Genomic DNA, 16,321 nt, shown 5'->3' with positions numbered 1-16,321 from the left:
TAGTTCCAGTAATAAAAAATTCTTTACGGCTTGGAGTACCTACGTAATAAGAAATAAAATATTAAAATAATGATGATTTGATGGCTACCTCTAATATTCGATAATTAACAATTCAAAGAAAAAATTAATTTCTCAATTTTAATTACTTGTGATTTCTAGAACTTTTTAGACCACGTCATGATTTCAAATATGTATTCCCCATTCAACGTTTCTTGTAAATTAATCACACTGCAAGGTTTTAAAAATATTAAACAAACAAATCATTTTCCAGAAACCAATAGTTGGATAATATTTAAATAAAATATTACCTGAGTGAAAGGAACTAATCAAATAATAAAAAAATTAAATACACTGAGTTTAATTTAATTTAAAAAAGGTCCCAAATTCATAAATTATTGTGTGGTAAAAAAAGCTGCTCTTCGAGTTTTTTTCGAAATTTGCACAGTTGCTTACTTAAATAAGCTGTTGTGCAAACTTCGAAAAAAATGTTTGACTTAGATTTTGTAAGTTTCAATAATTTTAGACTTCAAAAAATAAGTTAGTTCGTCATCACAGGCATTTTTCCAGGAACTTAATAAATGCAAGTATTAAGCGATTTAATTTCAAGCTCCATTTACTGTTAACTTTTTTTCATAAAAGCAAATAGTGCTAAGCGTGTTTCTGCATCTAAATAAGGTACTCTACATTCAAAATAAAGTTGCAACTGCTTTTTGTTTGTCAATAAAAGACATTACATTAGGTATCAAAGCCTTAGCTAAGACATTCTGCCGAATTCCTTTCTGAAATATTTAGAAAAAAGCATCATTATTCTGACTTCCAAATCAAAATTTCCACGTTTATTTATTAACCGAGCAACCAAAAGTTTATTTTCCACACTTTTATCATATTGTTGAATAAATAATTAATGTTAGTTAAAAAAGAGAATTAAACCGTTCTCATGTTAACGTTTAGGAGCTTTAGAACTTAGTTTATTCAGTCAAAAAAAAACATTTACGTTCTTGCGAAAATGTAAAATCAACAGTAGGGATAATAACAATAAAAGGAAATCAATGAAACAATTTGTGTTTTATTTCATTCTTATGATAATGTTATGTTTTGAATGCAGCTCTAATTGCGTATTTTGTTTTATCTGCAGAGATTAAAAATTCATTAATGGTGGAGAGATTTGCATAATATTTACGTTGACGGCTGATTTTATGATATTTTTTACAACATAATAACGGCTCTATTGACAGCTCCGTGATCAAGTCACTTACATTTCGAAATTTTAAATTTGTGTCGCATTTAAGAAAAAATCTCCGTTGGCGCGTTAGCTCGTCAGCGTCCGCTTGCATGAACCCCAAGTGGCCGTCGATGATTTTCAAAACGGCCCATTCAATTAACCGGCATTTATGCTCGAGTGCTGGCTCTAGTTTATGGCACCGTCTCGGCATAAATTACAATAAGAAAGAGATTTAGCGCGAAGATTCCAAATTGAAAAAGTGCAAATTGCATTCCGGATTGCATTTAAATAAATACGCGGCAAGTGAATGTGTTTCTTGTTGACACGTTGGTAAATTGGTTTCGGCGCGTTGCTTTTTTCCCTATCGCTGATTTGATCGTGCGGTTTAAGCCGGCCGGCGATTTCCCCGGGGAGAAGCGCCGCCCCCGAGGGCCCCGAGCGGAAGCCGCTTTTAATTAAGTGCTGTGTCATTTTTATTTATAACGATTCGCTAATACCGTATTTTAAGTGCATTTTTAATTAGTTCGCTCCTTTAATTGTGTTTCCCATCTCGTTGATGGGCTGATAAACGTGCCAGATAGTGGACACTTGGCTGAATTCGCTCCAATCGTTGTCATTGAAACGGCATTAGACGATATGACTAACAGCGGTTTTTTTGCCGTTTACATATTCAACAATTGCTCTCAACGACGTAATTTCATTAACGACGTCAATTAATTATTCATCGGCGGCGAGGAAAAATACTACAGACGAATTTTGACGGAAGTGACGTCCATAAGGCACCTGCTGAGAAAAACCGAGCGAGGCTCGGCCACGATTTCCATTCTAATCATATCTTATTTATGATTGTGGTAAATTCTGTTTATTTTTGAAAGATATCGGTATTTCCAATCTTGCTTGCCAAATTCTTGTTTGCAATCAAAGTTTAATGGAAAGATGTTCCAACCAAAAATAAATATCAAATTACAGTCAAACGTTGACGCTCTATTTTGTCACCTCTCAACTGTGCCGATTCCTCGCCAAAAAACACAATATTACATTTTAATTGTTAAAGATAAGATACGATCTTAAAAAAATACAAGCACTTCGTACAACGGACGTCTTAACAATTAATTGCTGAAGCACCGATAAAAGGTCATAGTTCCATTGTCTAAAAGTACAAATGAATTTATTTACTCGCTCGTACTTGTACCACTTAAAAATGCTAAAAATTAGCTTTTCAGGGCTTTTGAGCAACACAATTTTCCATTTCAAAATAAAACCACAAGCTCTGATTATTTATGTGTTCCTCCAATTATTTGTGTTCCTAGAACGTAAATAAATAAATAAAACAATTTATGTGCGAGTGATTGTTTGTCGGGTTGGCCCTTTATTTTTTCAAAACATTTAATACTTATTGAGAAAAAATTTCTTCAATTAAGTTACGAGAATTCGCACGAATTTCACAAAATAATGAATAAAACTTAGTGCGCCATCTGTTCATCAATTCTTGAAAAAATAAAGAAAATCTTAATAAATCCCATAACAAGATTTAGAGAATTTTTATTCTGTGGGTATGCAACCAGCAATACAATTAATTAAAAGTTTAAAACACCGGCCCCTTTACCCAAAATAAATCAATTTTTGTATTGGAATGTTCTTGTTGTTGCCAATAAATCTGTTGTTTCAAATTAAATGGGTAATTTGATTGTTTGACTCATTGTTGAAAAACTGATTATCGCCCGGTTAAATTAGGATTTATTTGTTTTGTGTTGAATTTAAATGCGTTTTATTGGGTCGGTGACTGGGGGGTCATTAGACGAGTAAAGCTGGTGCGGGCGCCTAATCGAGTCGTCGCGCAATGAAAATAAAAGAGTGTTTCATATGAAATGTGATTTATTTGCGGAACTGCAATCAACTACTGTCTTCAACCATGTTAAAAAATCTAAATAAAAATATGTATTGTATTGTCACACATTCGCTTTCCTTGAATTCCTTGACAATAGGTGAAATGTCACAAGAAGCATTAAAATAAATCTTTTACCAATCAAGCACAATACAATATATTTCACATGATTGACATTCATACATAATCGCAAAAGCGATACCTAAAATAGTTTCAGTAATTAATATTAACTAACTAGAGTAGCGGAAAACAATCTCTCGTTTTCGACCATTGTACAGAGTTCCAATAGCTTGTTGCAGATCTCCAAACACTGAACGATTTTAATAAACATGTTTTGTTCTTCCTTAGTCTTTGAGAAAAACGTAAAAATCAATAAAAGAAAAACATGTTGATTAAAATTTATTAAATTATAAGACAATAAGTTAATAATATAAATTTATTTCATAATACAGTATGTTGACAAACGGGAATGTTCACGAGACTGATTAGCCAATATATATTTATGACGGTTTTTATTTATTTTTCAAATTTTATATAAATCACTTGCGCTCCGCTGTTTGTCAAAAAGAAAACCTATTTCTCAACGGCTATCCGTAGACATGAATTACGATTAATGCAAAAGAAAAACCAAGAAAAGTAAACAATAAAATGTTTTGAGCTGAGCTCAATAAAAGATGTCCTATGATGAACATGGAACCTACCATATGTTACAAATAAAACACCTCACACGAAAACTACTGTACAAGTTATAAATACACTTAAAGTATGTACCGAAAATACAAAAGAAACCACGTGTCTTAGCTGGTAGGACTCTACTGTTTGCCCTCCATACCTACAATAAAAAATCAAGAAAACACGTTAAACGAATTTATTAAAGAGAGTATGTTCGACAAACAGTGGATGTGACAGTTGTTAATTGCAACATATGGTATAGTAACATTGACAGTCCCAATCACAATAATTTCAAGTGATTGCTTCTGAACAAAAAACTGAAAAATAATCAAAACACTGCACTTTAACGGTTGGCATTCTTCAGTTGGTTTGAGAGCCAGTCCAGACCCTCGTATAAACCATCTCCGCTAGTTGCACAGGTCGCTTGGATGTACCAGTTGCGATTCCTCAACGAGTGCAGTCCCAACTTATCCGTAATCTCGGCTGCGTTCATTGCATTCGGCAGATCCTGCTTGTTCGCGAAAATTAAGAGAACGGCATCCCTGAGCTCGTCCTCGGCCAACATGCGCATCAGCTCGTCTTTTGCCTCGCCTATACGCTCCCTGTCGTTGCTGTCCACTACGAAGATTAGGCCCTGCAACAGCCGATTGCTAACGCAAAACTACTTCAACCGACGCTTCCGACTTCCGATCTTCTCAATCCACGGACACAACACGACTTCTAAGCTTGATAATTGCACCCAAATTCAAATTTGCGACGAAATACCGATCACTCGAAACGTATTTCCGGGCGATTAAAGCGTGCCAAAACAACAAAAACTCATAAAATGCAGGCAGGAGATCGGGTTTCCGAATCAAAGTATTTGTTTATTGTGCTTTAAAATAAGTTGCATTAAATACGCTAAATAGAGTAAACAAGCACAAGGAAGAATTTTCATCCAGTTATTTTATTTAAACTGGTAGTTCTAACGAACTTATCCTCGTGTTTTGTTTGATATTTCCAACAATTACTAATTCCGAAGCATCAGATTACATAAGTAAAACAATGCAATTTAATTTTTATCAGTGTAAAATAATACATTCAGACATACTGTTATATCCTCCATTAATAAGTTGTTTTTTAGAAGGAAAAATTAAATACCTGGCATTTGACTGACACATCTAACTAATTTGAAGTCCAGTATAACATTTAATAAAAAATTATGCATTATACATAGCACGTAATATAAATACATAATTATAATTATATATAAAAAAATAAAAAGGAGAATTCATCTCTTTCTAACTAACACAAATGACAAGTCATTTGGCCACGAGAGGGTCCAAAGGGAAATAATGATAAAAAATACCAATTTTTTTTAAGTTTTCTGGATTATTTTGTGTATGCATGTTTTTGAGATTAAAAAAATTAGTACGCAAAATACTTTGAATGGAAAAAGGCATTATTTTTCCGTATTTACGTGCTTATTATTAGCACGTTTCTCGCCAAAAAAGACGAAACACAGACGATTTGGGTCGAAAATAATTACTACGAAATCATTTTTCGACCGTGTAGTTACGTTTTCTAGCCAGAAATCAATAAATATTGTGTTATTTCTGTCTTTTCAAGCATTTAACACGTTTTTAAAAATGTGCAGCTGGTCTCACTTCGATGCGGCTGTCTCTATGAAAATTACATACCAACATTATGAAATGGTAATCAAACTGATTAAAATATAAATGTGAAAACGGCAAATCGAATAAAACTTTTAATAAAAAACATAAAAAATAAAAAACAGGGCAATATTCGTTAAAAAGACAGAAGAAAATACAAAAATTTGACCTTTTTCAAATTCGTTATCACGGTGATTTCCCGTGTGATAACTTCCTGATATCTATTAATAAAAACCATTGGTTAAACATCACACTGATTCGTCATCTGTCCCCTTATCACCTGTTGCGTGTACGAAATATCGACAATTCAGACAACGTGCGTAAATTTTGATGACGTCACCGATTCTGTTTTTCACCTGTCAAATTCTCAGAGGGCGCATTAATCGCATTTAAAAAAAATCGAAAAAATTCCAACTCATAAAACCCGCCCCCGGCCCGTTTAATTGAAACGTGCAATAAAACTGCCAAATCATTACGACGCAAATAAAATTCACTAAACGTAGATTTAAACAGCGACGTCACATACCTGTGTGTTTTGGAAATAGTGTCTCCATAACGGCCTAATTTTGTCCTGACCGCCGACGTCCCATACTGTGAAGCTGATGTTCTTATATTCTACAGTTTCGACGTTAAATCCTGGAAATTGTTTTGGTTATTTAGGTCAGCTGGTCCTGTTTGTGAGAAAAACAGACACGTGTCTGTCAAAGGAACGGTCTTACTCACCAATTGTGGGAATAGTCGTAACGATTTCTCCTAATTTAAGTTTATATAAAATAGTGGTTTTACCCGCAGCGTCTAGCCCTACCATCAATATCCTCATTTCCTTCTTGCCAAAGAGGCCCTTGAATAAGTTCGCAAACACGTTCCCCATGTTGGCTGCTGGACAATGTAAACCTAAAATCGCAGAAGAAAACATGAATCATCTGCGCCCCAACGCGGTTAAATTTAGAACAAAGACCGCAGCCGTTGGCCGAACGCGGTTATTAATCTTTAAATAAAGCGGCGTATCGATCTAACAACCGCGGGCCTGGGCCCCCTTGCGTCGCAACGCCGGCGGTTGCCGGCCCGCGCCCGCGCCCCCGACCGCCCCACGCGCCCTGCGCCCCTTTCGCACGTACCTCTCGTAAAACAACACTCTGCACACAAAGAAGCGCTATCACATTCACCAATCCTCCCAAAAGTTGTCGTACGTCAATATGGCGGACGTAAAAGAGTTTCGTACTTCATGCCACGTCTTGGCCTAGCGCCGCTCCCATTGGCCGCCCCGCCCCACGTGACCCACAATTGCCAATCAAAACAAGCTAACCTAGTGCAGGTGCAAAGCCGAAATTCCGCCGAACCGGGCGGTTTTCTAAGTGCACCGACTCCTGGTTCACCACACGCGCAATGCCATACCCAGAATCACCCTTCGGGGACGACTTCGATGCGGGAATCCTGGTCCGGAGGGCCGATGACGACGAAACAAACGTCAGTGAGGTGAATGCGGTTGGCGGGTGGTAGCACTGGACTGAGCGCGCGATTGCAGATTCAAATCGGGGAGGTCACGAAATGGCTCTGCCAAGCGCCCAAAATAACTTCTTTTAGGGTAAACACGCTCAAGGCCGACGTGGGAGAGGCACACAGATGGATCCGGGCACATGTGAGTGAGGCAATTTCGATTTTTCGGCGGGCGTTACCGATTAGTCACGTAATTAGATCATCTGGACAGGACCGGCTTAACGCCTATTGCCAGATTGCAGGTGCAGGGCTGGACCTCCGCGTGGAGAGACACCCCAGCTGCGCGGACGCCGTCATTGTCCACCACCCTGTATCACACCAAACTCCCCAAAAACACAACAAAGAAATTGTCGTTGATGCGGTCTGTGGGGCCGCTGTCTTGCGGGGGGCCCACATTTACGCCCCCGGGGTCATAGGAATGATGTCAAGTATTATATTTGTCCCAAGTGGCATTATCAACTTATTAATGTTACTTAATAGACATACAAATTGGTGATAACGTGAGCATTTACGTCGATCTCGACAAGAAATGTAAAAAAGGCTTCCTCAAATTATACAACGGCAAGAAAACGTTCATCGGAAACGGTGAAGTAATCCTGGGACGTAATCACCTATTTTGCGAAACACCTCAAACGTAAATCTTTACGCCAAATAATCGAACACAAAATCATAATTTTTGTAGCGGCCTCGCCATAAAAATGATTGAAACAATATCAAGCTGTCCCCCCGTGTTAGGGGACAATTTTTTACCCCCAGGTGCGGCCCTGCTACAAAATTTGCCCTCCATAATTTGCACACACGTGCTTGCTCCGTGCCCCAATGACACTATTTTGGACATGTGTGCTTCCCCGGGGAACAAAACAACGCATATTGCGGCCCTTTTGAAAAACCAAGTAAGCCAATCGTTTGTTTTGGCCCCAGTTAACAGTTTTCTAGGGCAGATTGGTCGCAATTGACAAAACCCCGACTAAAGTTGCACAGTTGCGACAACGTTGCGAAAATTTCGGGGCTAAAGTTGAAATTTTACAAACCGATTCGACCAAATTACTCGATCGTTTCTGTTATGAATCTTTTGATAAAATTTTATTAGACGCCCCTTGTAGTGCTTTGGGCAAAAGACCGCAATTTGTTAATACAACGTCGCGGAAAATTCTGCGATCGTATGTCCCCCTACAACGGAAATTATTCGAAACGGTGAGTTGGCGACAGTGATAAATTTTCACAATTTTGATTTACAGGCCGTCCAACTTTTGAAAACGGACGGAACTCTGGTTTACAGCACTTGTACGATCACTTTGGCTGAGAACGAGGGGATTGTGGCTTGGGCTTTGAAAAACTTCAAACTCGAATTGGTGGAAGCGGCCCCAATTCTGGGCGGCCCTGGATGGGACGGGACACAGTTGACTAGCGAACAACTGAAAAAAGTGCAGCGTTTCGGGCCACATCAAAGCATAGACTCTGTCGGTTTTTTTATTGCAAAATTTGTGAAAAAATAAATTAATCCATGTTGAATTTCTCGTTATTTGAGCCGTGACCAGTCACGGGTACATCAATAAAATATTGAGGAATGTTGGTAACAATCCGCAAATTTGCGTTGTACGTTTTGCAATGTCTGGGAGTGAAATACACGGCGACGTCCACAAACTGCTTATTAACTCCAGTGTTTGCCTCAAGATGGGCACAACTTGGGTGGACCTCAAAGTCGTCATGTTCGGTTGTTTTGAGAATTTCGAAACTTGTTAAAGCTCCTAGAACGCGAAAATAGCGGTGGTAACACTTACACACCCCCAAACCTGTCATGTTGTAAATCGAAATCATGCTTTTCTTGGTGCGAAATAGGAGACACTCGCCGAATCTGATAAAAGGGGGCTTTACCTCGATGTGGGGGTAGTGGAGGCGGACTTGAAACGGAATCATCTAAAAAATTATAAAACTGACAATACTGGGTTGGCAAACCTGGCGCTTTGCCCCCTTTTGGAAAACGTTCAAGTCTTTGGAGATCACACTCGTGTAGTTCTCGACTGTGCTGTTGTCTTCCGACTTGTAGATAAATTCAGAATAGTCGAACAAGTCTTGGCTTGTGAGGCGACAAGTTACCGCAACCTAATTTTTTAAATAATTTTTTTGGTCATTCTTGATGGTTGTTACCTGTAAACATTCGTGTCTCTCGAGAATCAAGTTTTTTTGATCAGTGATTCCCCCGGGAATAGTTCGCGCTTCAACAATTTTGAACGGTTTCTCAATCTCGATGGAAAAAATGATCGAACTCATATCAATATTTCTCAAAAGAAGATAAACCGTCGGTATTTTATGATTTTTGAGGAGCAAATCATTAACGAAGATATCAATAGTGGTTTCATCACTTGCAATATCGACTTGCATAATCGGCAACTCCATCGTGACTAACACTTCCACTTTAGTTGGAGTGAGGTCCACTCCTGATAATCTTTTAAAGTAGTTCTCCTTAAACCTGTTTGAATTGATTCACCTCTGACAAAACGTAAAACAATCGTACTTATCGCTGTTTCTCAGACCAATAAATCCCAACAATGTGTACTTGAGCTTCGTTTTATCACAGCTTGGATTAAAACCGGACGCACTTATTGTCACACTAACTGTGGCAGTTTCTTGCGCCTCCAAAACTAAATCCCAGGGTTCTATCATAATGCATTTACTACAAGCTTCACACCCGTAGTAATCCCGGGACATTACAAACTGAACCTCATCGTCATTAAACTCGAGAAGAAAATTCACAGGGGCTGACACTGGCTTATGTTCATTGTCGTAGTACGTGTGCCAACTGATTTGAATCGGAACTGCACTGATGTTGGTGACAGTGAAACAAGTTGTGGTGCTTTCAGTCGCATACGCGATGTTTTCAAAACTGAAATTTCGGTTTTATTGGCGGTACCACCACCGGGGGAAGTACCGAAGAGTGGGACACGGCAGCGTTGTGTTGCGGGCAAAGGGATACTCAATCGGCGGTCCCACAACCTCGACCATTAAATTGAAGCAAAACGGCGTCAAGTCGCCAATTTCCACGATTATCTCCTCGAGGTACTTCCCCCAAGTGTTGGCGTAGATCCAGAGGTCGATCTCGACCACCTCGTAGGGGATTATGTCGCCGGAGCGGTAAACAGGCTCGATTACGATGCCGTAACCGTCCAAGCAAGCTCTCTCCCAAAAAAATTCTAAGGAAATTAAACTGCGATAAGCATTTGTCGGGTGTCTCAGCTTTGAAAAGGGGTAAACCGCTGTCGAATTGTGTTGAAATTACGCAGAAATATACCACTGTTTAATTATTGTTTGTAATTTCGTATTGGAAGTACTAATACGAATGTTATTTTGTTACCGTTGATTTTATGCATTGTATGATGTAAAAGACATAAATGGAGGCTTCAAAATCAAAAACCAGTTAAGTAACTTTTTTGGTTTAGAAGTCAGGAGACTTACATTTTTCAGAAGCCAATCAGTGTGTAAATTTTGCTATATTTTACAGAACAAAAATTTTTAAAATGTTTTATTGTTATCTCATTTTATTTATTTTTCCTTTGTATCGGAGGGAACTAAAAGAATTTGTACAATAATTACAGTGACAAATTTCTAAAAAAAGTCTTCGAACGAATTTCTTAGACTTAGCATCAAACGACTTCAAAGATTTATTTCAAGTAAAAACAAAAACGAATAAATACCAAAAAATATGTTACATTTTATGAGGATATTATATAATTATAAAGGTGTTATATTGGGAAAGTAATTGATAAACGAGCGTTTAAAATTACATTTGAAAATATAAAAGGAGCCACAAAGAATTTATAGGTGGGTATGACTTCTGTGGAAGAAAAATATACAATTTGTGGTCCTATTTTGTTGTTTACACCTTTTTTATTTTCTTGAATTATTTTTACTTTTTTGTGATTTATTGTTTATGTTTCATTAAAAACAAATGAATAAAATAGCGATAACTATAAAAAGGTTACAATTTTTAAAACTATTATGACATGAAATAAACTCTTACGGAAAAAAACTTCCGCAAATACCAAGAGATTATTTAATCAAGCACAGGACTTTAAAATAATATCACATCGGTTTACTTTTATTTAAATTTGCAATTAGATGTTTGGGGAATTATTTAAATGAATGTAAAACAATTTGGAAATTTTTTAAAATATTTGTAACAATATTTTGAAGCGGTTTGCCCCTCGCCTGACCTACCCCTGGTCCTAGTTCTGGCTTTAACCAGAACATGACTGAAACACTCGCTCGCAGGCCCGTAATTCGCAGCCTCAACCGCAAAACGCCCCTTAATCGGCGTTAAATTCTCAAAGTAGAAAGACACTCTTGTAGCTTCCCTGACCCCCACATGCCTCCTCTTGATCGTCGGGTAAGTCCCAGCGACTGAATCCCCCCCAATCAAAGACAAAAGACTATCGCCTAAGTCACCCCCTTCGCCATCCGACACACTTTCCCCCTTATCGCCCCGAAACCCGCCCTCCCCTCGACTCTACAACCCCAATTAACCGCAAGCAACTAACGCCAAAAACCATACGCCCATGCTGTGGTCCCACGCCGGCATTTCGCTCTTCGGCGGCCAGATGTACCTCCTGTACCCGCGGTCCCCGTCCGGGAGGTAGAAATGCACGTTGATCGTGGCCACTGAGCAGAGAACTCGTAAGGCAATGAGTCGCTCAGGATCTCCGACGAAGCAGGGGACGTGGACGCGGTCCAGGAGGCCCTCCTTGAGGGCGGTCAGCTCGACTCTGACCTCGACCGCGGCCCCTGGCTGGACCACCCCCGACTGGGGGCGGAATCGGAGCCGCAGCTTGTCTGCGTCGGCCCCCACGGGGTTGAGGAAGTAGAAGCAGCCCACCACCAGGCCCGAATTGTGGACGTAGATTGTGTGTATTGTGGGGATTTCGACGTAGATGAATTCCCGAGGGCACAGCACGGAGAGCTGGGTGTCTGTGCGGAGGGAAATATTGATTTCGGCGACTTGGTACGCGACTATACAGATGTATTCGAGGGTGTACTTCTGGCAAGTGCACGAAGGGCACGCGAAAAGGATTAAAATTGAAACCCAGCGTTTGGCGTCCTGAAAATACCACTGTCACAGGAATAAGAACAGTACAACCAACTTTGGCTTCGATCGTATAGTGAAGTTTCTTTTTTTGTTTCCCCTTCAACGTGCCACTGTAGTGGTCCAAATCGCCGGCTGTGGACGAGACGCAAAGGTACGACTTGTCGGTGCAATGGATTTCCATTATTGTCCACTCGATCTCATCGTCAGTCAAATTTTCAACACTTATGCTTTGAGAAACCGAGACTCCTTTCGGGACTATGCCAAAATTGAGGACTCTTTTTGATAGGCGCAAGGAAACAGGTGGGGACACTCCTTGGGTCGGGATGTCCAAACTGGACAAGCTTTGATTTTGTGGTTGGTAACAGTGTTTGTTTTTACCTGACGTTAACCGTAGCAAGTTTGACGGGTTCTGGTTGTTTAACCGTGCAGTTTATTTCTAGTTCAAAGACGTGGACGTCTCCTAACTAAAAATTGTGTTAAATAATAAATGAATAATAAATGAATTATCATTTACTTGCGAATCGGTGAATAAATTCTCACCATTGTCTTGCTCAATAGTGCAAGAAGAGTCACATTTGTAGTTGTTTATTACATGTGTTTTAGTGTCATAGGCTTCCAGACTTACCAGCGGGATATTTTTTAAATAAAAACTGAACAAAAGGTTGGCAAATTTATAACTACAGCCCTAATAACTAAATGTTTGGGCAAAATCTCGTTTTATATTTAATTATTTATAAATTTGTATGGATTCAAACTTATGTAATTCGCTAAAAACTACTTTTTGTTTTCTTAATTTCTTAATAAGTAAGCCAATAAATCACAAAATTATGTCGAAAATGACAATATTTTTGCAAGTACTGATGATTTAAACATGTTTTTAGACCAAAAACCAAGTTTTATCCTGTACTTATTAAACTAGAACGAAAAAAACACCAAATTTGGTCGAAAATGATCAAAAATTTAAATTTTCAAGGGTTTATTCAGCAAAAACTCAATTATTGCGCCCGATTTTTTAAAATTAAGTCAATAAAAATTACAAAATAATGTCGAAAATGACAATATTTTTGCAAGTTCTGAGGATTTAAACACGTTTTTAGACCAAAAATCAAGTTTTTTTTCTGTACTTATTAAACTAGAACGAAAAAAAACACCAAATTTGATCGAAAATGATCAAAAATTTAAATTTTCAAGCGTTTATTCAGCTAAAACTCAATTATTGCGCCCGATTTTTTTAAATTATGTCAATAAATCACAAAATTATGTCGAAAATGACAATATTTTTGCAAGTTGTGATGATTTAAACAGGTTCTTAGACCAAAAACAAAGTTTTTTTCCTGTTCTCATTAAACAAGAACGAAAAAATCACCAAATTTGATCAAAAATTTAAATTTTCTAAGCATTTGTTCAGCAAAAACCCAATTATTGCGCCCGATTTTTAAAAATTAAGGCAATAAATCACAAAGCTATGTCAAAAATGGTAAGTTGTGAGGATTAAAACAGAAATCAAGTTTTTTTTTCAACCTAGAAAGGAAATGTCATAAAATGAGGTCGAAAATGACTAAAAATTTATCGTTTCCAAGCGTTTATTCAGCAAAAACTCAATTATTTTTTGTTATTTTTGGTCTGATTTTCCATCAGTTATCAGAAAAAAAGTCAAGTTTTTGTATTTAATATTATTAGACCTTCAATCTAATGTAAGACCAAAATATTTATTACAATTATTTACAAAAAACACATTATTCACTGCTGCCTTAAAAAAAGCAGAGAACTCTATGGGTCACAAGTAAGTCTTAATTTAATGTACGTATTGAATCTGAAATTCTCGAAAACGAGTAAATAATAATAATAATAATAATAAATATATTTGTGCAATAAAACAGATTGTTTTTACTCATAAGAATAAGAAACAAACAAGACATTTTTCATAAAAACTGTTTCAAAAGTACAGTAAAATTTGCCAAGGAACAAATGACATTACTTCAGAGGGTCTGGGGCAATTTGAGTTCAATATGGGACAGTAAACAGCATCAAAAATAAATTGCAAACCCTCTGAAAAATTATATCCCGAAGAAATTTTTATTTCTCAAAAAAATTATGCTTATCTTATCACACAGCAAAACTTTTAAAATATTAATTTGGTAATTCTTTCATTAATTAAATGTTTTATTAGAAATCTTCCTTAGTGATCATTAAAAGATTTAAAAAATAAAATAGAACATATTTGGAGCAATAAAACGCCGAAATTCTGTGACAAATTCGTTAAAGAATGCCAGCGTAACATTCAAGACGTCATTAAAGCCAAAAGAGAGGTCACAAATTACCAAACAATTTCTTTCTTTGTCCAAACAGTTAATTGTCTGATATTATTCCTGTTTTTTTGTTTTGTATTAATTTTATGTTTAATATCAGGTCCTTTAAAGACGTTTTTAAATGGGTCGTAAGTTACAAAAGAAACGTATTTTATTAAAATATACTTGTTTTTTTTTAATAAACATTCATTGGCTTGACGCACATTTTCTTTACAAAAATGTATTCGTCCAAACACTCCAAACATTTAGTTGTTAGGGCTCGTAATAAACGGTCACCTTAAAAAAATGTAATAAAAACCCTCTTCTTCCGTGTCCGCTGTTAACTGTACAATAACGTCGGTTGTGCTAAAAGTTGGAAGAAATCGAGTGCCGTACAAAATTCGTATCCATTCAGGGTCCATTTTTTTCCCAGCGTACTTTTCGTCAGTTGAAGTTTTTAACAACCAGTAATAATTAAAATAAACCGGACTGAAACAATCACTTTGAATTTTTTCAAAATATCTTATCGCACCTGTTATTCAGAATCGAAAAAATGACACTTGAAGTCTGCCGAGGCGCTAAATTTATAGAAAGTAGCCGATTACTGTACGAAAAAGTGTGTTCCAGCAAATACATCTGCAAAACAATTATACACGTGTTGCCACCTGTTTAAAAATTACGTTGACTTTGAGAAACTTGTCCGAGTACAAAATACAGTCGCCCAGGATCTCAATTTCCAAATGCGAGTTGTTGTCACAGATGATGACGAATTTTTCGGTGAAAACCCCGACTTTGTCGGGCACGAAAGCGACGGCAATTTGCCCAATCTCGCCGCTGTCGATTTCGAAAAAAGCCGGGAAAATGGTGAAACAACCGTGCGAAATCTCACAAGCACGGACATTGAGTTCGCTGAAAACCCACTCGTTTTCAGTCGTGACCAGAAAGCGCCCTCTGACGCCGTCATTTTTCATTATCAGGGTGACCAACGAGTGGTTCCCCAAGAGACACGTACCGCAGTCGATCGTGAAATTGAGCGCCGTGCGCCTCCGCTCTGAAAAATACTTGCTGCCGGGCCCCGGCTTCCGGACGGCGTACCAGGGCAGGAAAGGGTTGAAAATGTAGCACGCGAGTTTGGGGGAATCCCGCGCGCTTGACACAAGCACGCTGAGATCGGCGCCCTTGATCGTGCGAAATTTGACAAACTCGGTGCAGTTTTGGAAAGTTTGGGGGCGAAATTCGACGAGAAATTCAGCCGACATGCCTGGGGCCACTCGTTGCGAGTCCGTTAACAATTTAAGGCGAAACGGACTGTCTTTCGGGAACAGATAGTAGTTGAAATTTTGCGGCGATCGCGTCGTGTTAATAATTTTGAATTTTTGCTGCAAATTGGTATAATTTTGGCGTGACGCCGGTTAACTCACCCTGTAGACTTGACCGAGCTCGTAGTTCCAGAAAATTATTTGGTGGGGCGCTGCCTGGAAAGGTGGGGTCACGTCGGGTTCGCTTCGCTCACATTTCCGTGGTTTCTTTTTTATGGTGGTTTTTATTTCGTTTGATTTTTCACCAATGCAAGGGTCGCACGTGTGCAAGCCAGGATTGTAGGTGAAATCTAAGTACTGTTCAATTTTGTTCGGGTACAGATCGCTTCGCTGAATTAGCTCGTAAGTCTTGACAGCATTGTCTGATAGTTTTTGGAAGAAGTCGAATCTCTTGAGGCGCAAGTGTTCGATGAGTGGCAAATTTTGTTCTTTTTGCACCAAAGCGAGCGCGTGGTTGCGCATCAGCTCCTCTTCCACGTCGGAAATGTCGCTCAAGCGCGGCTCAAGAGCCTCGAAGACTTTGACTGTGGCCAAAGCCGTGTTTTTCTGGTCGGTAAAATCGCCCCCGACTTTGTATTTTCGGTAGTTTTCGGCAACATTTCGGGGGTATTTACTGGCACAAAGAGTGTGTTGGAAAATTTCATGGATAAGGGGGAGGACTTCGTGATCTTCATTTTGAGGGATCAGAGGCAAACAGTTCATACTG

The 16,321-nt window shown here is 38.3% G+C and overlaps 3 protein-coding genes across 7 annotated transcripts; 1 reads left to right on the top strand and 2 right to left on the bottom strand.

Annotated features, from left to right (window-relative positions):
* Positions 1-3,529: 3,529 nt before the first annotated feature.
* Positions 3,530-6,963, bottom strand: Arf1 (ADP ribosylation factor 1). Of its 3 annotated transcripts, none has more exons than XM_008199967.3 (4): positions 6,827-6,963; positions 6,155-6,325; positions 5,958-6,067; positions 3,530-4,413 (listed from the first exon to the last, which is right to left on the bottom strand). In XM_008199967.3, the coding sequence occupies exons 2-4, from the start codon at positions 6,300-6,302 to the stop codon at positions 4,123-4,125; spliced, it is 549 nt and encodes a 182-aa protein (XP_008198189.1). In that variant the 5' UTR covers positions 6,303-6,325; positions 6,827-6,963; the 3' UTR covers positions 3,530-4,122. The 3 variants fall into 3 exon arrangements, with proteins under 3 accessions (XP_008198189.1, XP_008198188.1, XP_968387.1); XM_008199966.3 differs by having other exon boundaries at positions 6,738-6,870; XM_963294.5 differs by lacking the exon at positions 6,827-6,963 and adding an exon at positions 6,550-6,688.
* LOC656705 (uncharacterized protein) lies at positions 6,773-8,440 on the top strand. 3 transcript variants are annotated; one of them, XM_015983718.2, is made up of 7 exons: positions 6,773-6,907; positions 6,957-7,070; positions 7,164-7,356; positions 7,409-7,562; positions 7,611-7,821; positions 7,865-8,122; positions 8,167-8,440. In XM_015983718.2, the coding sequence occupies exons 1-7, from the start codon at positions 6,818-6,820 to the stop codon at positions 8,422-8,424; spliced, it is 1,278 nt and encodes a 425-aa protein (XP_015839204.1). In that variant the 5' UTR covers positions 6,773-6,817; the 3' UTR covers positions 8,425-8,440. The 3 variants fall into 3 exon arrangements, with proteins under 3 accessions (XP_015839204.1, XP_015839203.1, XP_064211306.1); XM_015983717.2 differs by having other exon boundaries at positions 6,957-7,118; XM_064355236.1 differs by lacking the exon at positions 7,865-8,122 and having other exon boundaries at positions 6,957-7,118.
* Positions 8,383-16,320, bottom strand: LOC103314292 (uncharacterized). The gene is made up of 15 exons (XM_008199924.3): positions 15,718-16,320; positions 14,977-15,675; positions 14,829-14,932; positions 14,594-14,785; positions 12,523-12,658; positions 12,387-12,472; positions 12,064-12,340; positions 11,478-12,020; positions 11,144-11,432; positions 9,858-10,119; positions 9,444-9,812; positions 9,077-9,398; positions 8,885-9,031; positions 8,722-8,845; positions 8,383-8,676 (listed from the first exon to the last, which is right to left on the bottom strand). The coding sequence occupies exons 1-15, from the start codon at positions 16,315-16,317 to the stop codon at positions 8,426-8,428; spliced, it is 4,401 nt and encodes a 1,466-aa protein (XP_008198146.2). The 5' UTR covers positions 16,318-16,320; the 3' UTR covers positions 8,383-8,425.
* Position 16,321: the final 1 nt, after the last annotated feature.

Source organism: Tribolium castaneum, chromosome 2, assembly GCF_031307605.1.
Source record: "Tribolium castaneum strain GA2 chromosome 2, icTriCast1.1, whole genome shotgun sequence".
NCBI lineage: Eukaryota > Metazoa > Arthropoda > Insecta > Coleoptera > Tenebrionidae > Tribolium > Tribolium castaneum.
The sequence above is the reverse complement of the archived record's forward strand: the minus strand, read 5'-3'. Positions and strand labels throughout refer to the sequence as shown.

Bases quoted from the DNA above. Each gene is read 5' to 3' on its own strand.
- Arf1 (XM_008199967.3), bottom strand. From the start codon at position 6,302: ATGGGGAACGTGTTTGCGAACTTATTCAAGGGCCTCTTTGGCAAGAAG. The intron at 6,068-6,154 runs GTGAGTAAGACC...AACAATTTCCAG, and splicing joins TACGACTATTCCCACAATTG to GATTTAACGTCGAAACTGTA. The intron at 4,414-5,957 runs GTATGTGACGTC...CGGCTGTTGCAG, and splicing joins ACTATTTCCAAAACACACAG to GGCCTAATCTTCGTAGTGGA.
- LOC656705 (XM_015983717.2), top strand. From the start codon at position 6,818: ATGCCATACCCAGAATCACCCTTCGGGGACGACTTCGATGCGGGAATC. The intron at 7,119-7,163 runs GTAATTAGATCA...GCCTATTGCCAG, and splicing joins GGGCGTTACCGATTAGTCAC to ATTGCAGGTGCAGGGCTGGA. The intron at 7,357-7,408 runs GTATTATATTTG...GTTACTTAATAG, and splicing joins GGTCATAGGAATGATGTCAA to ACATACAAATTGGTGATAAC.
- LOC103314292 (XM_008199924.3), bottom strand. From the start codon at position 16,317: ATGAACTGTTTGCCTCTGATCCCTCAAAATGAAGATCACGAAGTCCTC. The intron at 12,659-14,593 runs GTGACCGTTTAT...CCTTTTGTTCAG, and splicing joins TTTTATTACATTTTTTTAAG to TTTTTATTTAAAAAATATCC. The intron at 8,846-8,884 runs GTTTGCCAACCC...ATAATTTTTTAG, and splicing joins AAAAGGGGGCAAAGCGCCAG to ATGATTCCGTTTCAAGTCCG.